At 42.6% G+C, this 23,351-nt stretch overlaps 11 protein-coding genes across 11 annotated transcripts; 5 read left to right on the top strand and 6 right to left on the bottom strand.

The window, feature by feature from the left end:
* Positions 1 to 27: 27 nt before the first annotated feature.
* On the bottom strand, positions 28 to 5,025 carry RPA190 (DNA-directed RNA polymerase I core subunit RPA190; the record flags this gene model as incomplete). The annotated part of the gene is made up of 1 exon (XM_003683422.1): positions 28 to 5,025. The coding sequence occupies one exon, from the start codon at positions 5,023 to 5,025 to the stop codon at positions 28 to 30; it is 4,998 nt and encodes a 1,665-aa protein (XP_003683470.1).
* A 740-nt stretch (positions 5,026 to 5,765) lies between these two features.
* Positions 5,766 to 6,686, top strand: RPA43 (DNA-directed RNA polymerase I subunit RPA43; the record flags this gene model as incomplete). Its single annotated transcript, XM_003683421.1, has 1 exon — positions 5,766 to 6,686. One exon carries the CDS (start codon positions 5,766 to 5,768, stop codon positions 6,684 to 6,686), a length of 921 nt encoding a protein of 306 aa, XP_003683469.1.
* A 91-nt stretch (positions 6,687 to 6,777) lies between these two features.
* MTW1 (MIND complex subunit MTW1) lies at positions 6,778 to 7,587 on the top strand (the record flags this gene model as incomplete). The annotated part of the gene is made up of 1 exon (XM_003683420.1): positions 6,778 to 7,587. The coding sequence occupies one exon, from the start codon at positions 6,778 to 6,780 to the stop codon at positions 7,585 to 7,587; it is 810 nt and encodes a 269-aa protein (XP_003683468.1).
* Positions 7,588 to 7,665: 78 nt separating this feature from the next.
* UBC11 (putative E2 ubiquitin-protein ligase UBC11) lies at positions 7,666 to 8,136 on the top strand (the record flags this gene model as incomplete). Its single annotated transcript, XM_003683419.1, has 1 exon — positions 7,666 to 8,136. One exon carries the CDS (start codon positions 7,666 to 7,668, stop codon positions 8,134 to 8,136), a length of 471 nt encoding a protein of 156 aa, XP_003683467.1.
* A 43-nt stretch (positions 8,137 to 8,179) lies between these two features.
* Positions 8,180 to 9,043, bottom strand: TDEL0H03960 (uncharacterized protein; the record flags this gene model as incomplete). Its single annotated transcript, XM_003683418.1, has 1 exon — positions 8,180 to 9,043. One exon carries the CDS (start codon positions 9,041 to 9,043, stop codon positions 8,180 to 8,182), a length of 864 nt encoding a protein of 287 aa, XP_003683466.1.
* A 300-nt stretch (positions 9,044 to 9,343) lies between these two features.
* TEA1 (Tea1p) lies at positions 9,344 to 11,332 on the bottom strand (the record flags this gene model as incomplete). The annotated part of the gene is made up of 1 exon (XM_003683417.1): positions 9,344 to 11,332. One exon carries the CDS (start codon positions 11,330 to 11,332, stop codon positions 9,344 to 9,346), a length of 1,989 nt encoding a protein of 662 aa, XP_003683465.1.
* A 134-nt stretch (positions 11,333 to 11,466) lies between these two features.
* Positions 11,467 to 15,438, bottom strand: KRE5 (Kre5p; the record flags this gene model as incomplete). Its single annotated transcript, XM_003683416.1, has 1 exon — positions 11,467 to 15,438. The coding sequence occupies one exon, from the start codon at positions 15,436 to 15,438 to the stop codon at positions 11,467 to 11,469; it is 3,972 nt and encodes a 1,323-aa protein (XP_003683464.1).
* A 350-nt stretch (positions 15,439 to 15,788) lies between these two features.
* ALA1 (alanine--tRNA ligase) lies at positions 15,789 to 18,659 on the top strand (the record flags this gene model as incomplete). Its single annotated transcript, XM_003683415.1, has 1 exon — positions 15,789 to 18,659. The coding sequence occupies one exon, from the start codon at positions 15,789 to 15,791 to the stop codon at positions 18,657 to 18,659; it is 2,871 nt and encodes a 956-aa protein (XP_003683463.1).
* A 166-nt stretch (positions 18,660 to 18,825) lies between these two features.
* POP5 (RNA-binding protein POP5) lies at positions 18,826 to 19,335 on the top strand (the record flags this gene model as incomplete). Its single annotated transcript, XM_003683414.1, has 1 exon — positions 18,826 to 19,335. The coding sequence occupies one exon, from the start codon at positions 18,826 to 18,828 to the stop codon at positions 19,333 to 19,335; it is 510 nt and encodes a 169-aa protein (XP_003683462.1).
* Positions 19,336 to 19,363: 28 nt separating this feature from the next.
* Positions 19,364 to 20,710, bottom strand: PRP45 (mRNA splicing protein PRP45; the record flags this gene model as incomplete). Its single annotated transcript, XM_003683413.1, has 1 exon — positions 19,364 to 20,710. The coding sequence occupies one exon, from the start codon at positions 20,708 to 20,710 to the stop codon at positions 19,364 to 19,366; it is 1,347 nt and encodes a 448-aa protein (XP_003683461.1).
* A 152-nt stretch (positions 20,711 to 20,862) lies between these two features.
* On the bottom strand, positions 20,863 to 23,151 carry GIP4 (protein phosphatase regulator GIP4; the record flags this gene model as incomplete). The annotated part of the gene is made up of 1 exon (XM_003683412.1): positions 20,863 to 23,151. The coding sequence occupies one exon, from the start codon at positions 23,149 to 23,151 to the stop codon at positions 20,863 to 20,865; it is 2,289 nt and encodes a 762-aa protein (XP_003683460.1).
* Positions 23,152 to 23,351: the final 200 nt, after the last annotated feature.

Below are 23,351 nucleotides of genomic sequence, written 5' to 3'. Positions count from 1 at the left end.
CTTGAAAATCTCAAATACCCCAATTTCTTATACACCACTGTTTGGAATCTTCGTCAAAAGATCGAATGAACCCGTACCAACATTACTCAATTTACCCAAGACAATTCTAGCTGAAGGACTCTCAAGCTCTTCTCGTTCATTATCAAGGACGGCCTTTGTCAAGAATTGACAGGTTGTCTCGTAAGACATCTTCATCAAGGAAGAGGTGGAGGTTTCCATACCTTGTCTGTTAAAAGCCAAATAAGTACCTTGTCTTGTCATCATATCAGCGATCAAGTCCAAATGACGGAAAGAGACGGAGATAGCATAACGGGAGAAAACGTTGTTGATTTCATTAACGATCGTGTTTCTAGCTGCCTCAACACCGTAAGTCCGTAGAACTGAAGCAACGTCATTAGATGTTATGGCGTCGACATCTATGAAGGCCTCTTGGTCCCACATAGCTTGGAAGTTGACACCTTCCGTAACAAGCATCCTTTTGTTGTTCACTGGCTCGGAGTGGACACAACGGTCGATGTGTGGAACTTCTCTGATCACCGATTTCTTACAAATCTCCTCAACAATGTTAACCATCAGCAACTTTTCGGTATCTGCGGCCAGCTCCAATCTGAACTCACACCATTTACCATTTTCGTCATCAAAGTTATATTTCGTCACAAATCTTTGCTTTGAGGTCACTGCATGTTGACGATCACGCTGGGATTTGTTTAGGTTCTTGGTTATCTCTACAGCAGTGCGTTCAATAGCGTCATCCATCTCAACATCCGAATCAGATTCAGCATCTGAATCTTTAGTCTCCTTGTCAGAGTCAAGTTCCTCTTCGTCAGACGACTTTTCGGCTTGTCTCATCGTCTCAAGCTCCTCGTCATCTGGGTCTTCGTAAGATACGGCTTGCTTACCCTTCTTACGGGCCTCTTCTTCATCGTTATCTTGAGTAGCTTTGTCAACAGATCCTTCGGCCGCCTCATTCAAAGCTACGTGGGAGGTTGGCACAGCAACACCAACTTCAGGTAGCGATGTCTTCTTTTGCTTCTTAACCTCTTTCAATATAGCGGTTTCAAGTTGAGTCAAGAACTTGTTAGAAATAACATTTTGCAGTTCCTCAGCTGACACATCGTATTGCTCATTGTACTCTTCTTTGCTGAAGAACTTCATATTGATTGCGTAAGAACGAGATGGAGCATTGCCATCCGACGAACCAGTAGTTTCGATGACGGTGACCTTATCGACGACTTCTGACAGGACAACCTTGGAAATAGATTTACAAAATAGGTCGGCTTGTTCATCAGAAACGTCATCCCAGATAGGCAAGGTCATCTGAGGTGTTTTGATTGCAGAGGAAGCAGTCATGATAATTTCTCTCATACGAGGAATACCTAAAGTCACATTGGCAGCACCGTGACCAGCGAAGTGGAAAGTGTTCAATGTCATTTGTGTTGAAGGTTCACCGACAGATTGTGAAGCGATGATACCGACTGCTTCACCAGGATTGATCAATGAACGCATATACTTCAATTGCATCAAGGCTCTGAACCTCTTCGCACTGACACTTTCGCGTGATTTGAATTCCTTAGCTTTGTCTTCCAGATAGCTTTCAAGCTTATCATGGAACTTTTCTGAAACTGATCCCAGATATTTAGCAGGATTGTATTTAGCCAGCACTGGATCGTACTTGACTTTTTGCTCGTAATGTGCGGTCTTCGAATTCTTTTTCCTGTTTTTGCTAACCTTCTTAGAATACTGCAACGCAGTTTCCACATCGAGGTGTTCAGCCAAAGCGACAGGGTTGTACTTCTTCAATAAGGCATCGTAATTTTCGCGACAAAAATCAAACTGAGTCATGTGTGACTCCTTTGTGACATCCACTGCATCACCACCGTACAAGAATTGAATCAAAGAACCATCACCATCTCTCACACTGTTGTCGTAAGAGATATGAACACCTTCCAATTGCTTAGTCAAACAACGCTGTAGATAACCAGATCTAGATGTTTTCACAGCAGTGTCAATCAAACCTTCACGACCTGCCATACAATGGAAGTAATACTCTTGGGGCTTGATACCAGAGTAAAAACGACCCTTGATGTAACCACCGGCCATGGAGTCAGTTTCAAAGGGCTTAAATGATGGCAATGTTTTACCGCTAACCATCACAGGAACTCTTCTACCCTCCAAAGCTTGCTGACCCAACAGACACATAATTTGAGAAACATTGACGTTAGAACCTTTGGCACCAGACAAAGCCATCGCTTGCATCGAGTTGTAAGGGAATTTTTTCATCGTACCGTCAGGAACACATGTGGAGACAACCTTGGAAGTGACAGTATTCACTTTCGAAGAAGTGACGGCATCAAGAATACCTGATTTGTTTTCGTCACGAAGAATTTCTTCCAAACGCTTCAATAGTTCGACATCATCAGATGGTGTGTCCTTATCCAAGTTGGTGACTTCTGCAGCAGCTTGACGACCTATATCGATAGACGTTTTCAAGATCTCACTTCTAGATTTGTTACCCTCGGCTGTTAGTCGCAAATCATCCATACCACAAGTGAAAGCAGTAGCTGTGATATAGTTGGTGAATAGCCTACCGAGAACTGATAGAACTTTAGCAGCAACTTCAGGTCCATACACTTCGTGTAGCGAGTGGACAATACCATATTTAGAAGCACCATATTGAGACTTGTCTAAGATACCACAAACCAATTCACCGTTCTTAAAGATGACATCATTCTCAGTGGAACCTTTACCCCAATATTCATTTTTGATCTTGTTGTTGGATTCTAGATTGATACCTGGCATGTCTGCTGGCGTGACGTTGAGGAGAACAGTCGAAATAATCTGTTTACCGGTCCACAATGGCACTGGTTTCAAAACTGCAGGAGGCATTGTAACAATCTTACCTCTGGAAGCATGACCGTGTTCAGGACGAATACATCCGTAAATGTATTGTTGGTACTCCTCTCTTGTAAAGAAACTATCCTTGCTTGTCAACCAAACACCGGCGGAAATGTGATCTTGAATCAGACCTCTAACCGGGGAACCGGAAGTGGGTGTCAAGTACTGAGAATCGGTGTTCGCCAAGTTGAAAGCTTCAGCTCTCGCATTTTCATTTTGTGGAAAATGCATGTTCATTTCATCACCATCAAAATCGGCGTTGTAAGCACCCGTATTAGCGTAGTGCAGTCTCAGGGTTTTCTCACCAGGCAGGACCCTAACTTTGTGACCCATCATGGAAGCCTTATGCAGAGTAGGTTGACGGTTCATCAAAACAACATCTCTGTTCTTGATGTGACGATAAACCTTTTTGTTCAATGGGTGAGTTGAAACATTTGATGAAGGTGTCATCAGCTGGTTAGCCAAAGCCTTACGTTGTTCCAGGGTCATACCGACCAAAGAAACAAGAGTACCATCCTCGTTTTGAATTTGACTAGCACCTGGCCATTTGTCTGGACCATTGATGACGGCCTGACGCAATTCAGCAATATTATAAGCTGTCACAGGCTCCGGGTATGTCAACTTGGTAGCGAAAACAGGAGGAACACCAATTTCATTAGTCTCAATGTTTGGATCTGGAGAAATGACGGAACGAGCAGCGTAGTTAACACGCTTACCCATCATATGCTTTCTGAAAAGACCTTCTTTCTTTTCAAGTGCCTGCTTTACACCGGGAACGGGAATCTTAGAACTAGCGCTACCTTGAGCCTTTGTAGAATCGATGAAGGCGTTGACATCATTTTGGATTGTAACAAAAGCGTTCATCAATCTACTAAAGATAACTCTTCTGTCATCGACGGAGACCTTGTCCTTTTGTATGGTAGACATTTCATCGTTCAAATCTCTGATAAGTAAAGAAGTAGTCAAAATCTTGGATAGCAATTGATTTTGAGTGTTTTCGTGCACTTCTTCGCCCATTTTGGATGGTAGACGGAATCTAGTTGGTGGGACTAAAACTACTTCCATGAAGAAATTGTCAGCTTTCACAACCTTTCTAGAAACATTCGGTCTTGAATGGAAAACATATTGTAGAACATGTTGCTCCTTCTTGAACAAAGCTCTCAAGATGTTTCTGACTTCAGTGGATAGAATGTAAGTTGAACCCGATTTTGGTCTTGCAGATGAGTTTCTATCAGCATTAAAGTCCTCATCAACAGCGTCACCTTCATCAGAGCCTCCCAATTTCTTGGATTGCTGTTGTTTTTTGATCATGTCTTGACGAATTAGACCCTTGACACGATTATTAGTTAATTGCTTATCGGTCAACGCAGTTTCAAAGATCTTGGTGAAACCGTCCTTCCTGAATTTTGGTGAGAACATTCCACAGTTGTCACATTTAGCTCTACTCAACGCTCTTCTATGGAAATCATGTATCAGTTTCTTTCTCTCGTCATTTGTGGTAGCTGTAAAAGTACCTCTTTCGGAAGTTCTACCTTCAGACAATGCCTTAGCAATTTCCAAATTAACGAACTCGGTACGCTTTTGAATCAATTCCTTCAGTAATGCAGCAGAGATGTTTTTAGAAGGTTTCTTTGTGTTAGAACTTTCCATTGCGTTATCCTCAGCAGCCTCATCATCCTCGTCATCTTCTAAGTATTCAAATCCGGCGACAGAAATTTGGTCCAATCTGTAAGATTCATCGATGAGTCCATATTGCAGAAGTTTTAATTTACAAGCGTAACGGTGAACTTCAACCTTCTTCAAACGGAAATGATGGCAAAACAAACAGCAGGATCTCAAGTAGATATACAACTGGTTGAAGAACAACGGGTTGTAACAAGGAACTGGAAGTTCGATATGCCCTTGGTGACCGGGACAGAATTTTTCATCTAGACCACATGTAGAACAGAGGTTTCTTAAGAAAGCACCAAGCGACAGATCATACAAACCTCCCGAGATTGGGTGTCCCAGATTATCCAAGACGGTTGGGTTTGTGATCTGCTTCGCGGATAGATTCCTTATATCCTGAGGTGTCAGGATATTGAAATCGAGCGAAGTGATCTCAGAACCGACTGGCTTAGAGATATCCATCGTATAGCAAGTCGCTCAGTAGTCAATGATTCTGTTATATCTAGGAACTAGTACTAACAATTGTTAATACTAATTGATGAGATGAGCTCTATTATGGTAGAAAATTTTTCAGACCGTTTCTTCTTCCATCGGATCGCTGCACACGGAGACGATCAGGTGATGGAGAGATTTAGCCGCCGAACCCTCCAAGAAGCCCAATTCCAGGCCAAGTTGGTTCACTAGGTTATAAAATCTTCCCCATGACATGAAAGAAATAACGAGAGTACTTGCGAGTTATATGGAGTCGAAAAACGGCAGAACTAATTCGGCGGCTAATTGTACCGAGGAATAATCAGTCCAAGAGTGCCTTGCAACAGCAGCAGAAATCGTATGAGTTTGTATGAGAGTTTTTGACACGTCTGTGGGCTCCCACATAATGGCGGCAAAACAGGAGTACCATAAACCACCTGGAGTAGAAGTCACAACCGAACTCACAGAAGCTATTCGTCCGCCCTTATGAATCAGCTTATGAAAGTACTGGATTTTGTTTCAGCTGTTTGATGAGTGGCGGTTAAGTGGTTCAGTTGTTATATCTCTATGTTTTGATCTTAAAGCAAGCGGACGTCAAAAGCGACGCTGCATAATGAAAATTTTATTGAAATTTCAACTCATCTCATCGCTATTTGGTTAAAATATGAGCTTTTACAGTTAAATTGTGCGCCTATTAAGCCTTTTTAGTTACTATCCAAACTGCATTGAGGATGGCTGAAGTTAGGAAAAGATCTGTCGAAGAGTTACAAGCGGCAAAGTTCATCAAGAAGCACAAGAACGTGGTGAAAAACCCAGTGGTCGATGGGATCTCTAATTGCATAATACGTGTACCAGTGTCGCTATATGTATCACTGGCCCCCAAGTATACTGAAAACCCGCTTCAGGGTGTCATGAGACAGCATCTGAACCCAATGGTGATGAAATACAACAGTAAAGTGAGTGGTGTAGTGCTGGGATACCAGGACCTTGAAATTGTAGATGCCAACCCTTTGAGTGATGATGAGGATAACGAGGGACCACCGGGGAAACTGGTAAAACTATCAGCGGACACTCCATTCGGGTTCACGTGGTGCCGAGTAGTACTTTACGTGTGGCAACCACAGATCGGCGATGTCATTGAAGGGTGGATCTTCATCCAGTCTGCATCTCACATCGGTTTACTAGTTCACGATGCATTCAACGCTAGTATTAAGAAGAACCATATACCAGCGGACTGGACTTTTGTGCATAACGAAGAAGAAGACGCAGAATCACAAAGTCGAGACGAGAATGACCAGGATGATGAGAAGTCGGAGTTTACAAGAAGGTCAATGGACTACTGGGTCGACGCAAATGGCGAAAGGATCGATGGTAAATTGAAATTCACTATCAGAAACGTCTACACCACAGGGAGAGTCATCTCAGTGGAGGGAACACTGCTTGCGGAGGGGAACCAAGATAAAGAACGTTCTCAAGCGGAGAATTTGCCAGTTGTATCTAACAAGAAGATTGTATTTGATGATGAAGTGTCCAGTGAAAACACAGCAAGCCACAAGGACCTCGAATTACCTGAAGTAAATGAGGGCAATGGTGAAGAGATCATCTACGAGGAGAATTCTGATAGCGACGAAGAATCCAGCGATAGCGAATAGATTTGTAAAATATATATGAAAGACCTCTATTAAAGACGCGCGCGTCATCGAATCTTGCAAACAATACCAACAAAACAGAGAAGAGCCAAAGATGTCGGCACCAACGATGAACTCGACATCTGTGCTCACAGAACATTTACAATACCCTGCGATATCACTCGTGGATGATATTATCAATGCAGTAAATGAGATTATGTACAGATGTACAGCAGCGATGGAGAAGTACCTGCTGGAGAGAAGCGTTGTTGATGGAGAGGATTACACAGAAGAAGTTAGGGTTGGGATTGCCAAGTTAGAGACCTTGTTGGAGAGCTCAGTGGATAAGAATTTTGACAAGTTAGAGTTATATGTGTTGCGTAACGTCTTACGCATACCGCAGGAATTATTGGATGCCAATGTCTTCCGACTGGCGCACCAACGAGACTTTGAGGTGATAGATGACTCACAGTGGGAAGCCAGTGGACGAGATTTGCAAGAGAAAATACGACAGATCGAATCTGCGTTCAATTTACACCAGCAACTTATGAAACAAATCCGTGCGACTCGTGCCTTGCACAGCGATGTACTAAAATTTAAGAAATCGTTGGTTAAAGTACTCGAATGTCGGGATTCTTCATTGAGACCCGTGTTTGATTCATTAAAACCCGTGGACGACTCACTCAGACTCATCACAACTCAATTGCGCCAACTATACGTGGAGAGCGAAGAGTACGGTTCACAAGAACGAATCGACTCGATCACATCTCGGGCCCAATCAAATCGCACAACACTCAAGTCCCGCTCTCACTACATTGATACGAGAGCCAGAGCGATATTGAACAACTCAACGACCACTTACGAGTCAAGACCCTCTAGAATCGAGATCCAGGACCCTGACCTTTCACAGCTCGACATCACGTGACTTCGACCTTTTCAACATTGATCACCACTTCAAATCGAAAGTACAAAAGATCAACACCAGTCGAATAGAGTTGCCAGTATGACAACTGCAGCAGAAGGTCATAGTGTAGTCAAGAGGTTACAAAATGAACTTGTACAATTGATGATGTCCCCAACCCCGGGACTAAGTGCTTTCCCTGCTAGTGAGGATGATCTGACTCAGTGGTTTGGTGTCATTGTGGGTCCAGAAGGTACACCTTACGAGAACCTCAAGTTTAGGCTATCACTTAAGTTTACGGATCAGTACCCTTACCAACCGCCAAAGGTTACATTTGTAAGCCCGATGTGGCATCCCAATGTGGACATGAGTGGGAATATATGCCTGGATATTTTAAAAGATCAATGGTCTGCAGTTTACAACGTACAGACTATATTACTCTCACTACAGGCACTATTGGAAGAGCCAAACAATGGATCACCTTTGAATGCGATAGCTGCAGAACTTTGGGATACTGATATGGATGAGTATAAGAAAAGGCTCTTTGCTCGATACGAAGAGTTCGAAGAGTAAAAATAAAAAAATTCAATAACCAAACACCTATATAATAAAAGTCCTATAAGAAAATCGTAAAATTAGAATCCTTTAACCAACCCACTTTTTCAAAAGCAGCATAAAGTCTCGATGCCTTGTTAACGTCTATACGACATGCCTTTTGAGCATCAGTTCTTCGGAATGCCAAGCCTTGCTTCAAACGATGCATTTTCTCCAAAAACAATCTCCGTTTCGAATCCAAATATAGATCACAGGGCAGTCGTAGCGTTTGGGCAAGGTTCAACTCCGCAGGATGCAACAGATCTCGTAATGGATCATTTGAAAGGTCCATTGGAGAACCTTTCCATTCTACTTTCAAACATTTCTCCGAGCTCAATGTAGCTAATGGAGGCGAATAATCGGGCAATTTCTCCCAAGACATACTGGGCACATAATGGGGGGTCTGATGAACTGCTTTCGCCGATGCGAGTGGCGAAACCACACAGGATGTTCCCACGCGCCTACGGCGCGAGGGTGTAGAAGGCCTCATTGGTGCTGACTCATCATCCGATTCCGAACGAGGCTCCTGCAACCTTCTCCTTGTACGATAAATCCTTTCTGCATCTGCCAAAACTCTGGGACGTCTTACAGACTTACAATCCATCCTTTTAAAAGCCCTATACTCTGCCAAAAACCCTTGTAAAGAACGCTTTTCACGCCTTACGGCAAGCCCGGGACTCCAACTAGGCCTTACTTGAATAGAATTTTCATCTTTTTGCTCTTCTTCCTCTTCCCGATCACTGCAAACCGGCGAAAGCGGTGGCGAAGGAATCAACAACTCTTCTAACAACGCATCGATCCCATTATCGCGCACAAGCAATCCTTCTTTTAACTCTACCGGTCCGTGCAATTGCGCATGTTCCGGCTGCGGCGAATAAAACTCCATCAATCAATTAATCAATCAATGAACCAATAACTAACGAAACGGTTTTTAGAGTATGGGAAGATTTTATCAATGTGTGAAACGAGTGCCCCGTTTATATAGTGCGATCTCTCTCGGAGCTGGCTTAGCTCATCGCGCAAAAGCAAACCGCCGCGCAACAAGAAACGACCACCGCGTTTCTTTTTTCGGACTACTTGGCGGCTAAAGATCGGCTATTCACGGTTACCAGCGGTTGATAACGCGGAGTTCGGTTATCGACGGCTTATATTGGTGTCCGACTATACCATGGCCGATCCGGACAGCCTATGTTGTAGGCAGTTGCGGATCATTGGAACCGAACAGCTCTCTTATCAATTCGTCGATCTCGTTACTCAGAGTAAAATCGTGCGTGTAGGCTGAATTACAGGCTTGATCCAATTGGTCCAACTGTAATGGTTGGTGGTCTCGACTTCTTGCTAATGTAGAAGGTAAATCAAACGTGACGGCCATATCTTTGTGTAAAATGGTGGAAAAAAATCTCAATCTCGATGTCACTTCACGGTGCTGTGGAGTATCTGGTGCAGTTGCATGAAGCAAGTGTTCCAAACAGTTCGTGGCTAGCAGGCACGCATACAACATTTGTAAAGTTGCCTTATAAAAATTTTGGAATCTTGCACGGAAATTCGTGAACAAAGTAGTCAAGTCGTCAAGAGCGTCCATTACCACGGCACGACTATCACTGGAGTCTGCTAGAAAGGGTCTGTTGAAGATCAGACGCACGATGTAGTAGTAGTACCAGAAATATGAGATTGTGGGATCAGTTGCAAGCATCATATCTTTAAGCGACTGCGTTGACCAAGCAAGGAACGGTGGTAATGATTGCCTCCAACTTTGCACTTTCAAATTGAATCGAGCTAAGAAAACTAGTTTTTGTGAGGTGAGATGAGCCTCGATGAAGATCTTAGCAGTGTAAATTTGCACCACACGTGAGAGCACGATCAAATTCTTTAATGGAACAGAGACCTGTAATTCATGATCGCTTCTGTATTTGAAGCCTTCTGTACCTTCAAGTTCCGGAAGTTCATCGCTCTGTGGAATGGTGGAATTACTAACGCTCAATGTAGATGTACGGCCCAGAAGGACGCAGATCAGGTGGTCCGCCACGTAACAACCCCAGTAAATCCGGGAACGAATCTCTAACTCGCTCTTGGTCAGTTTCTGTTTCGCATCATCCGAGTCAGTGGTAATCCACACCTGAGGGTCCAATTGAAAACCCATCTCGTATCCTACACGAATTGCAAGACCGCTCAGGTACCATGCGATCTTATTATCACCTTTTCCCAGCTCGTAGAATGCAAGGCAGAAAAGCGCTTGCACAGTGGTGATACTCGCAACACTATCTTCGTCAAAAACTAATTGCAAAAGCTTAGTCTTACTCTTTTCGTAGTAAATTTGAGACATGTCGTGCAGTTCAGGCGAAAGACGACTACCGACAGCGCACATTGCATAAATCAGCTCCGTTGAACAGTAATTGGAATCCTCATAATGGTTCTCTGCGTGGTTAAAGAATCCATACAAAAAACTTTCACGGTGCAGAAAGAAGTAGTGTCCAGGATACAACCACGTATAAAATTTGGACAACGATTTCAACACCTTTGGATCATTGTTGATCAGGTTTGGATCAGGATTACGATTGGGTCTCACAATCACAGCCGTATGTAGATCCTTAATCCTTTCCTTCTTCATGGTCTCAGGGTAAGCAGAAGGTGTTGAAGAGCTTGAAGAGACGAGCGAGTTCACAGATAAAGCCGATGTTGAGCGTCTAAGCACCTGAGTTTTTTCACTCACCGGTCCTTCGGGATAGTAACTACCCTTGATAAATGTTCTTTTCTTGTCAACAGATAACCTTGGATTTTCAATCGTGGGAGGTAAATTATTAGGAAAACCAGAATCCACATCGCCGATCATCATGTTATTGAGAACCTGAACGTCATTCGGGTACACTTTGTCCACCAGATTCTTCAAAGACGTTTCCAAATACGCGATATGAGTCTCCAATGACTTGACATAAGTAGCAGCATACCGTTTCTTACGCAAGTCTTCTTCATTCACATTACATTCTAAACTCAAACGCTGACAGTTACCGCAGGGATAAGTCAGATCACACTTCTTACGCCGTCTTCGACAATTTGAACACGCCAGCCGTTTCCTGCCCTGATTCTCTATTTTAGCCTTACCAGCCTCGGGCAAATCTTCATTCTCAAACGGCCTCTTGATAGCTGTATCAGCAGCATTGTCAGCTCCAATTTCCATAACCTCTACACATGAATTTATCTCGCTTATTTACTCAACTACAATTCAAGTTTGTTTGGAATTTTTCATTCGTGATTTTATTATATACAGTTTTTTCTTTCGCTTTTCCCAGCGCGGGCGCAACAAGCGGCTGCTTAAAGCTCATCGTGAATCAAATCGCCTCTTAACTCTTCAGCAGCCAATTCTTCGTTCAATTCTTCCTCGAAGCTGCCTCCATCAAGCCACAAAGCTACTTCTTCATCATCGACTTTCAAACGAGATTTTGTGAGTGGAGAAAGCGTGTTGATGGGCACTTCCACCTGTAGATCGTTTAGTAAGTCTTGCGCAGCATTGATCAGCGAGTTTCTATCCGCAGAGAGTCGTTGATAGTGTATACGTAACTTGTCACCCATTTCAAGCTTGCGCAGATTTTGTAAGTTGATTAGGAAGGCTGGATCAGTTGTGTGAAACTTAGCCCTTCTCTCCTGGAGGGTCTTGGCCCAGTATCCGGAATCCCAGTAGCCTGGTCCAGAAGCTTCGAGCAACGAAAAGGGAAGGCTTACCTCCTCATCATATAGTTCGGTCGGATCAATGGGAGAGGAATCTGGTTCCATGTATAGAATTTGGGAAACATTTTGTGGGAAAATTACATCAACAAACAAAACTTTGTACAAATCCATTCTGCGATCGCTGAATCGTTGAGGCCTTAGCCACAATGGCCATTTGTACTTGATAAATTCCACTGACCCTTCAAAATCTGTACTTTGAGTAATTCTTTGGCAGAACTCTTTGAAAGATTTTGTTAGGAATGCTTGATCAAGGATCCAAAACTTGACTTTCCTGTTCTTTGCATTAAGGAGAACTGATATGATCATTTTCTGAGTCTTTTCTTCATCTTCCCCATTATCCTTGAGGATCGTGAAAATGTGCATTTCGTCGCTGTCTGAATCCACTACCATTTTTGCACCTGAAATTTCTTCTACTTCTACATGCACCTTGGCCTTGTTCAAGCTTAAAAGTGGAAAAGTAGTCGATCTAACGTAATCTGAGCGACCGTTGGATGCAAAGGAAGTGACTCTGAACCTTGGATCGCAACTCCTGATCGAAAAACCTGTTCCTAGAGATTTTGCTCTCAATTGGCCATAACCAAAGGTCGTCATGGTGATGCAATTTGCTACAACGTTGTTTTGTGGGTCAACAAGTTCCAAGCACACACCTCCAACACCATCAATCTTGGACTCGCTGATCAGCTCACCTTTTTTAAAGGCGTGAACTTCAACGATTACACCATCCAATTGAGAAGTATTGGTTACGTAAAAGTCGGAGGGAACATCAAGCTCCACTTGGTATTCTTTCTTTGATTCTTCTTCGATGACGACATCACTCGAATCATCCAGATAGATTCGGTTGACCGGTGTAATCTTGAGATCTTCGGTTGGGAGTAGCACAATACGCAAGTTGACAAATGGTATAGGCTCCAAGAAAGTCACTAAGGATAGCAGTGTTTGAGACCTTTCCTCTGTTGGATCCAAGAACAGACTGACATCTACTGGCTTTTCATCGCTATGACTCTCGAATACCGTGAAATTGTTAAACTCCAAGTTGACATTGATTCGCGGCAAAAACCCTTCGGGAGTATAATCAATCCCATTGTTGTAAAGTTGCGCTCCATGATAAAATAGCTTGGTCAAAGTGGCTGATACCATCTCAGTAAAATCCGGACTTATCTCACCTTCCAGGGTCGATGGACACACAATCTCTAGCGCTTTTAAAGTGTCCAATGTTCTCTTCGCCTCTCTCTTTATTATAGCTTCAAACTGGTTTTTTGAAGGAACTTCTTCGTTATCCAGGATTATGAATCGTCCATTGACCACCAGGAAGGCACCATCCGAGAGAGATTCATCTGAGAAATCCACCAACCATCTGCTGATATCATCTTTGCTCACTTCCGGAACGGAGTAACTTGTTTTAGATGTCTTAATAAGAGAATCAATTTGCGCCATATCAAGTTCGTTGGACAAAATAATTTTCAACTTATTCCAAGTGTGATCTTTCAATGAGCCTCTGTGAATAATTCTAACTCTAACTCCGACAAATGACGTTTCGAGAATATGTTTATATCTCTCTAACGCTTGTGAACAGCTAAAATCATCAAAAAGTGTGACTGTGTGTAATGCCAGATAGTCTTTCCCTTTAGTGTACTCCAAAACACGGCCTCCAAATAATTGCAAAACGGAATTATCCAAAGACGTATAAGATGAATCAACAAAATAGTCTGGTGCGTACTTTCCATGACGAGTGTTTGAAGATCTCAGATGTAGCAACCCTCTCACGTCAATATCGGTCAGCTCCTTTTTACTACCAAATTTCAGTAACTCTTTCTTCAGAAAAGCTTTGTCTTTCTTCATGACCTTGGCGATAAGATAGTGCCAGCTGTTTTTCTTAAAAGGGTAAATTTCTCCATTGACTATAATGGATGTCTCATGTATTTGGAGTTCGTTCAAAATTCTTGAATAATTGGGCGCTTTATCGTAACTTTTTGAACTAAAGTCTGGGGTTGGTATTGTCTCAAGAAATTCCATAAGTTCGTTCAGATCTTTATCCTTCAACCGATAAATATCGTTAATTATACCTTCAGCGGAGCCCGTATTCAAAGGAAGGAGCCCCACTCTTTGTGGGTAACCTTGTGCAACTGCTTTCAGTGCACGATTCAAACCGTCTAAAGCATATTTTGCTTCTTGATCATCTAGGCGGCCAAAATCAATGACAAAGATAACCTCATTCCAATTCTGTCTATATTCAGGAATTTCACCGAATTTGGATTTGCCAAAAAATTTCTGAATCTCAGTCCCCAGTTCATCGTATTGACCATCTTGCTCAATATCGTTGAAATAAATCACACTTTCGGAGAATCCCGGGATTCTGTGCAAATCCACCTTTATTGGTTGCAACTCTTCTAGATTTGGAAGAGAGAGCCTGGAAAACTCTTGAAGTAGTTGCTTTGCGGTTGCCAAAGTACAGTTTTTATCAGCCGTTTGTAAAGCTGCGCCTAAATGACTTAGTCTAAGATACTCTGACACAACGGCACTAAGCAAATTATATCTGTCTACTTCTGACAATCTCATATTTTGACCGTTGACGTATATCCCCAACATATCGTAGCTAATACCCAAATCACTGAGTCTTTCATTGGATTTCGAAATCTCAGATGTGTTTGTGTCTAGCTTAGCCAACTGTTGTAGCAAGAGAGGAAGGTTATTTATTATTCCCTTGGCATAGCTTAGAGTAGAGTGGAAATCCCTATACTTGAAATAATGATCAGCCACAAGTTTTGCAACTTTAAGATCAATACCACTCAACTCTTCAGCTGTGGGAGTTTCGAAGCTTGGTAATCTATTAGTAAATTCTTCGGGCACATCGAGCGATTCAATTGGTAAAGCTGCTGGAGAGCTTTGATTTCTCAAAGTAAAACTAACTGGCACTCCAGTAATATGAGATCTCTCCAAAGGGCAACTCGAACGCCATATATACCTCAGTTTGCCAGATGTCGTAGCCTCGTTGTACAAGTTACGGTTAAACTCCTCGAATTCACCGGCTTCATCGGGACAGCCATAAAGAATAACGATCGGTGCTTCCTTGTTGTTACCGATTATAACTTCGTTTGGCTGCGTTACTTCAAGATCGCTAAATTCAGCTTGTTTCTGCAATTCTTTGGATTTTAGATAGAACACATCATCTGATTTCACATACTGCTTTCCATTCAACACAAAACGGCTCTCATTCGATGTATCATGGTCATCCTTTAACATTCCCATTGGATACAAATTGGAATAAATGGGGAGCAAGGCGGCGATATCCTTCATGCCATACTCTGTTGATAGTATTCCGGATACTATCGTGGGCAGATCGCAGTCTTCGCACTCAATGTCACTCTCATAGTCTTCCAGACCTGTAACAAATGGATAAAGATCTACCAGGATACTTCTTTGCTCGCCTTGTATTAGGAACCCCAGAATCGACCATACCTTCGCTTGCTCTTTCACACCAATCCCAGCGCCATTGAGGTCCAGAGCACTTGTCAATCGTAGCCAGAATATCACGTTGGCTATGAAACTGCACAAAAACATAACTCAATGGCTGTTAGAGCCCTCTAAAATACCTGATCTGATCATTGCTTAAGATTTAAGACCTTATAACTTTTCAAAACTGTCCGGTCTGAACCCTATCCTAATTCAAACTGTCCGAAATCTTTTCTCTTCTTTTTTCTAGATAATTTCATTTCGAAGATGATAAGTAGAAATTGAAACTTTTCTTCGACATTTACAACTCTGATCAAGTCGCGATTCGAGCTTCTAGAGGTCGCTTACATCGTGGGATATTGCATCAGGTGCTTTCTCTATTCAAAACGTTTTTCTCCAAATTCAGAAAGTCCTACGGTGGTTACTTTATTAGAAAGTTCACAAGTGAATCATACAGGATGACTATTGGTGATAAGCAAAGATGGACGGCCAAGAACGTTCGTAACACTTTCTTGGACTATTTCAAAAGTAAGGAGCACAGATTTGTTCCCTCTTCTCCGGTTATTCCCTATGATGATCCAACTCTATTGTTCGCTAATGCTGGTATGAACCAGTATAAGCCTATCTTTTTGGGAACTGTGGACCCTGCTTCCGACTTCTACACTATGAAACGTGCTTACAACTCTCAGAAATGTATCAGAGCTGGTGGTAAGCATAATGATTTGGAAGATGTCGGAAGAGACTCCTACCATCACACATTCTTTGAAATGCTGGGCAACTGGTCGTTTGGTGATTATTTCAAGAAAGAGGCCATCAACTACTCGTGGGAGCTTTTGACCAAAGTGTACGGAATACCAGCTGACAGACTCTATGTCACTTATTTTGAAGGCGATTCTAAGCAAGGCTTGGAACCAGACGTAGAAGCGCTCGAGCTATGGAAATCGGTTGGAGTGCCAGAGGATCACATTCTTCCAGGTAATGCCAAGGACAACTTCTGGGAAATGGGTGACCAAGGTCCTTGTGGTCCTTGTTCCGAAATCCATTATGATAGGATTGGTGGTAGAAACGCAGCATCATTAGTTAACCAAGATGACCCAGATGTGTTGGAAGTGTGGAATCTGGTCTTCATACAGTTCAACAGAGAACAGGATGGCTCTCTGAAGTCGCTTCCAGCCAAACATATCGACACTGGTATGGGTTTTGAAAGATTAGTTTCTGTTTTGCAAGATTGCAGATCCAACTACGATACTGACGTCTTCATGCCATTGTTCGCTAGTATCCAAGAACTTACCGGTGCCAGACCATATGCTGGTAAATTTGGTACTGAAGACGCCGATGGTGTTGATACAGCTTATAGAGTGTTGGCCGATCATGTGCGTACTTTGACGTTTGCTTTAGCTGATGGTGGTGTTCCAAATAATGAAGGTAGAGGTTATGTGTTGAGACGTATCTTGAGAAGAGGTGCTCGTTACGCCCGTAAATATATGAACTACCCAATCGGAAACTTCTTCTCTCGTCTGGCTCCTACCTTAATCGACCAGGTTCAGGAAATGTTCCCAGAAGTCGCTAAGGATCCTTCATTTTTGTTTGAGATTTTGGATGAGGAAGAAGCTTCATTCGCCAAGACTCTAGATCGTGGTGAGAGACTCTTTGAAAAATATGCCGACGCTGCTGCTCAATCCGGCAACAAAACTTTGGACGGGTTGCAAGTGTGGAGATTATATGATACCTACGGTTTCCCTGTCGATTTGACTGAGTTGATGGCAGAGGAAAAGGGTTTAACGATTGACGGACCTGGTTTCGAAAAGGCAAAGCAAGAGTCATACGAAGCTTCTAAGAGAGGTGGTAAGAAGGACAATTCTAGTCTATTAAAGCTAAATGTTCACGAACTTTCGCAATTAAATGAGGAACACGTCCCCAAGACTGACGATAGCGCAAAATACGGTACCCAAGACGTCGATGCTACCATTTTGAGACTATTTGATGGATCTCAATTTGTTAACGAGATTACGGAGCCAGGTAAAAAATACGGTATTATTTTGGACAAGACTTGTTTCTATGCTGAGCAAGGTGGCCAAGAATATGATATGGGTAAGATCGTCATTGATGGTTCCGCCGAATTTGATGTTGATAACGTTCAGCTGTACAATGGTTTTGTTTTCCACACTGGTACTCTCTTAGAGGGCAAGCTTTCCATCAATGATAAGATTATTGCTTCATATGATGAATTGCGTCGTTTCCCCATTAGAAATAACCACACTGGTACTCACATTCTGAACTACGGTCTACTAGAAACGCTCGGTACCGAAGTCGATCAAAAGGGTTCTTTGGTTGCTCCAGAGAAACTTAGATTCGACTTTTCTCACAAGAAAGCTTTGACTGTTGATGAACTGCGTAAGGTGGAAAACATCTCTAACGAGCAAATCAAGCAGAATTTGAGCGTTTATTACAAGGATGTTCCACTAGACCTTGCCAGATCGATCTACAACGTTCGTGCTGTGTTTGGTGAAACTTACCCAGATCCCGTCCGTGTTGTGTCCGTCGGTAGGCCTGTTGATGAACTATTGGAGAACCCTGCTAGCGAAGAATGGGGTAAATATTCTATTGAATTCTGTGGTGGTACCCATGTTGCCAAGACTAGTGATATAAGAGAGTTTGTTATCTTGGAAGAAAGTGGAATCGCTAAAGGTATCAGAAGAATTGTTGCAGTTACTGGTTCAGAGGCTCACGAGGCTCAAAGAATCGCAAAGCAATACGAGTCCGAGTTATTGGCTGCTGAGAAATTACCATTTTCTCCACTAAAAGAGAAGAAGCTAAAGGAGTTGGGTGTCCAACTAGGCCAACTATCCATCTCAGTCATCAGAAAACAAGAACTTAGAGAGCATTTCAACAAGATAGATAAGGCTGTCAAGGATGAGGTCAAATCAAGGTCTAAGAAGGAGGCAAAACAAACCTTGGACGAAGTTAAAGAATATTTCGCTGCCAACGAATCCTCACCATATTTTGTTAAGTTCATCAATATCCCAACAAACGCCAAGGCCATTACCGAAGCCATAAATTACATGAAGTCCTCTGCCAAGGATAAATCTATCTACTTGTTTACTGGAAACGACCCAGAAGGCAAGGTCGCTCATGGTTGTTACATCTCGGACGATGCTTTGTCAAAGGGTATCGATGGTCCTGCTCTAGGTAAGATAGTTTCTGGCGCTGTCGGTGGTAAAGCTGGTGGTAAGGGCAATGTCTTCCAAGGTATGGGTGATAAGCCTGCTGGAGTTGAGAACGCAACTACAGAGCTGGAGAGCTTGTTTAAAGAGAAGCTAGTTATTTAATATGCCTAGTGGCTATGTAATGTTAACATTTTATTCATTATCTTAGTATTAGCACTGTACCTTTGTAGCTCATCGCGTCGGTAATGAAAAATTTCGGTATAGCTCTTAATGGCGATCGATCAAGCAAACAGAATAATCGCCCTACACTCTCTATTCACATAGCATAATGGTTCGTTTAAAGAGTCGATATATTTTGTTCGAGGTTTTGTATCCTGTCAATGCCAATTATTCGGAGGAGGATGTGCCATTTTGTTCCAGAAGAGAAATTCTGCTAAGACATCATCAGGTCTCACCAGTTGATGTATCCATCAAAGTACTGATTCAGGAGATACGACGATCTTTACAGCACAATTTTGGCGACTACGGCTGCGGGAAAGCTACATCCTTATTGCAGATCAAATATTTTTCCAATATGACTTCTACGGGCATTCTAAGGTGCCATCGAGAAGACAGCGATTTGGTTATAACAGCATTAACTCTAATCAGTAAGATAGGAACTATTGATAACGTTATTGTGAATCCTGTCAAAGTTAGTGGGACCATAAAAAAGATAGAAGACTATGCTGGAAGGCGTAGCGAGAAACTACTCTCTGTGATTAAAAGGGATGACAAAAGACTTATCGATGACTTTACTACTGTCACAGAAGACAACGACGAAGATACCGCCACTGCTTGAATAACTACGATTAATGCTTACACCAGTTTTACTTATCCTGCAATCCATACTCTTTCTCCTCATCCCGAGTTGAGTCCTTGCTAGCTTCTGTAAACTGTATATGTCCTCTTTTCTCACCCTTTTCTTCACCTATCATGCTATCTATCTGATCCAAGTTTGCTCTATTAGAGGAATCTCTAGCCTGTTGATCGAAAAGCGGCTGATCATAGAGCTGATCTTCGTGTCTTCTTGCATTCGCATTCGCACCTTTTGAAAATAGTCTAGAATCATACAGACCTTCGCTTGAATCCGTGGCTTTAGCGGCACTGAGTATTACTCTCTCAGATATATCTCTTCCTTGCGAGTAGGCCAATTCCCGTAGTCTATCAGCTGTACTCATCTTTGATTTCCTCATATCCTTTTCAAGTTCCACCTCTCTTGCTTTTCTTGCAATCCTTCTTCCTTTGGCAGGGTCGTGCTCGTCCTCATGATCAGCGATCCTTCTCCCAAACCTGGCATTGGCACTCCTCTCATTCTCACGTTCTTCTCGAGCCTTTTGGGCCAGAAGACGCATTTTTTCCTCTTTTTCCCTACTTTCTTCATCTGCCAGTCGCCTCTTAGCTTCAGCTCTTACCTTCATCTGTTGTCTGGCTTCACTGTCAGCTACCTCTAAGGCGCTTGACAAGTTTGCAAACCCTTCACTAACCTCGTGTGGCCCCACATTTTGCTTATTGTATCTTGCGTCCATCGCCAGCCTTTTATCAAGTGACAGAGTGTGACCTTTGGGATTTTTCCAGCTTGATATCGCAGCAGGTATATCCCACTCAGCACGCTCTTCTTTGGAAAAAGTCTTGGCGGAGTCTGCTGCTTCAGTCTTATGGAATAATGGTGTAATTTCTTCTTCAACAGGGGGAGCAACCACTTTACCGGCCTTGATAGTGGATGGCTGTAATGGATCTTGAGCCTTCTCTACAATTTTCAGTACTCGGGATTTTACAGCTCCAGATGGTTGCTTAGTCTCATATTTCAATTCGTACGATTCGGCATTTGCTTGTTCAGAATTTTTCACAGCTAATGTTTCAGGTTGCAGAGTCGTGGCTAGAATCTTGTCAAATACCTTCTTAGTGCGATTGTATGTCTCCTCAATTTCCTGTTGTGATGGCTTTGGTAGTTCCATGTTGAAGTTTCTTTGCCGTATGGGAACAAAATCCTGGAAGTTTAGCTTGGAGCCAACTACTGAGTCGAATATGTTGTCCTTTTTCACATTATCATCCTGATTATCATCATCTGTAAGAGCCTTAAGGACAAGCTCTCTGTTTCTCTTTACGAGCGAAACTTGGGACTCCTTCTCAGATGAAGTACGTCTTGGTGGTGGGAGCAACGATGAGAAGGACATCTGTTGCAACAGGGGTGCCTTCTTAGTCGGTGTTCTAATGATCTTTAGTTTAGTTCTTTATATACTCACCGATCAAGCTCTTCGCGCGATTAGGCTGCCCGCGAGTTTATACCAGTTTAATGTTAGAATACATAAAGTGAATATGTGCAAATCTATCTTAGTTTATCACGTATCTTTGATGCAAGTTTTGATGTTGATGATTCTTTAGGAGATGGGATCTCCTTATTCGTGAGGAAACCTGTCTTTTTACAGGAATCACCTTCTCTAAGACTTGTTTTGAAAGCCATACCTTCTTGACGCATTTTGTACTTTTGGAGAGCAAATTGTGGCGGAGGAGGAGGATAGTGTAGCACTGAGGGTTTCTTATACCAACCCCTTCGCGTCGGGCTCTTATCCTCATCTTCATCCATTGGAGGAACACCTGTGAATCGTACTTTCTTGATGCTAACAATTACCTCTGGAGTGGCTGTAGATGAATTGACGGAAGTTGGTCCATCGATGCTGTGCTCTTGACAAATTTGGTCATCTAGCGAGTTCAGTGATAGCGTCTCGAGCTCAGGTACCGGTATTGGTGACTGACTCTGAGTCTTGGCTGGACCCTGACATCGCACAGGCGAAGGCTTCTCTGCGTTTCGAACTCTCGCTGAAGGTGAGGGACCAGTACCATTTCCATTTAGACTATGTGCCACTGCATTTTGTATTATTCTTTGATTTAGCGAGGCATTTGCTTGTAGAGAATTGGATTTCAGCGATGATGCAATAAATGGTTTTGGCTTTTGATCAGTTTCTTGACTGGACTGTAAAGAGGAAGAACGTGGTCTTCCTATTACTCTTTTGCTCAGAGTAGCAGGTTTAAGTGCCATTTTTTTATCATTTGAAGTTTTCGCTAAAGCAGGAACACGGCTTTCAGCAATGGAACCCCTTCTTGACACCTGCGGAGAGCTTAGGTTCGAACTCGTTGCACTCCCTTTCTCTATCGAACTTGTTCTACTCATCCGCAGTGGTGACATTTTGCCCGGGGACCCAGGGCCGCTTGAAGATATGGAAGATTCTGATGACCCATTTACTCTTTCGATTAAGTTCCGCTTTACCGCATTCCTGGAAGTAGGGCTATTGCCTTTCAGAGATAAACCGGCTTCATTTTTTGATCGTTTCTGTTTAATCTGCTCTACATGAGCCAGCTTATCGACTGCCAGCCTTTCTTCAACCATATGAATTAGCTGCGACTCTTCCCAATTGACTAGCTTCTTGTTCGCCTCTGAGTTACTCTCGATATATTTCCACATGCCTGCGAAAATCTTCAATGACTGCACACTTGCTGTTAGAAATGGAATCACTTTTGAAAGCGAGTTATTGTACACATCCAGAACTTTGCTCGGCTGCACATGGTAGATGGATCCTTCCTTGGAGAAATTCCGTAAAATTGCGAGAAGCTCCCCAAATGTTTCGTGCTCTTCCAAGTTACAGAGTGCTTCCATTTTTTGTATTTCTTCCTGATAAGAATAAACATTCGAACTTAACAACATAGTTCTGCTTTCATTCAGATACGATTTGTTAGGCAAGTAAATTTGTCTTACCAAACTCACCATGACGTCAAAGAGGCACAAAGTTCTGAACAGAAGTGCGTAAACTCTGTGTATACTGCATTCCCACGACTGTAGTTCTTTGAGAGCTGTCTCTGAAATCCCTCTTGTGGCAGCGAATTTTTGTATTTGGCTATAATAACCTCTAATCAGCGGTAATACCTTTTTTTGTAAGCAATCTGTAAACTTGGAAAGTACTTGAGTTTGTAGTTTTCGGAGTGATCGAGTAGTTGTATCCTGTTCTCTACTATTGATCAATACTGCCAGGTCCAAGGAGAGCGACATTTCCCACGGTCTTAACAGGTTCTCCACGGAATTGATCACAAACGTAATAGGCCTTCCTGATGCATCAACTGGCCTCTTGGCATTTCTCTCCATCTGCACTTGTCTTAATTTTCTCTCATAGATGCTGGAAGAATTGGCTACTATCTTTTGAAAACATTCAAGGAGCTTCCATTGCAAATTCTCGTCATATATTTTGCATTTCAAATCATCAAGATCTTCTGGCACTTCAGGGAGCTCCACTTCAAGATCAATTCCTGAGGTACTCAAGGCTGGGTTGACTGCCGTAACTTTGCAAACTTTGTATTCACATAATAATTGGTACCTTTTCCTCAGAACCGGGTGAACGTTAAACATGGGGCCCTCACCCAACGAGAGTATGTAGTTCATCAGTGGTATAATTTCGGTATCAGCTGTCTTCTCGAGGTTCTTTTGTAGTAAATTGAGGAGTCGACTGGTCTCCCCTAGTTTGTAGATGGCCGCTTTGTACTGAATTATCTTCACATCATGGGAGTCCAAGTACACAGAACCCTTCATAGCGGGTACCGATGCACTAGCAGCTGCTTTAGCAAGCATTTTTGGTATGAAAAAGCCTTCTTTACTCAATTCGCTCTTATTTCGATCGCGTTAGTTAGGTAGCTTTATTTTTGAATGGCTTCCCAGGTTATTTTCAAGTCATTGAAATAGCCAGGAAACTAAAACGATCCGAATGGAATGAAATGGCAACTATTAATATTTGAGTAGATCCGACTGCAGTATTTATTTAGAGATTTGGT

This window comes from Torulaspora delbrueckii, chromosome 8 (assembly GCF_000243375.1).
Source record: "Torulaspora delbrueckii CBS 1146 chromosome 8, complete genome".
Classification (NCBI taxonomy): domain Eukaryota; kingdom Fungi; phylum Ascomycota; class Saccharomycetes; order Saccharomycetales; family Saccharomycetaceae; genus Torulaspora; species Torulaspora delbrueckii.
Note: the sequence above shows the minus strand (reverse complement) of the source record. Positions and strands in the feature narration are given on the sequence as shown.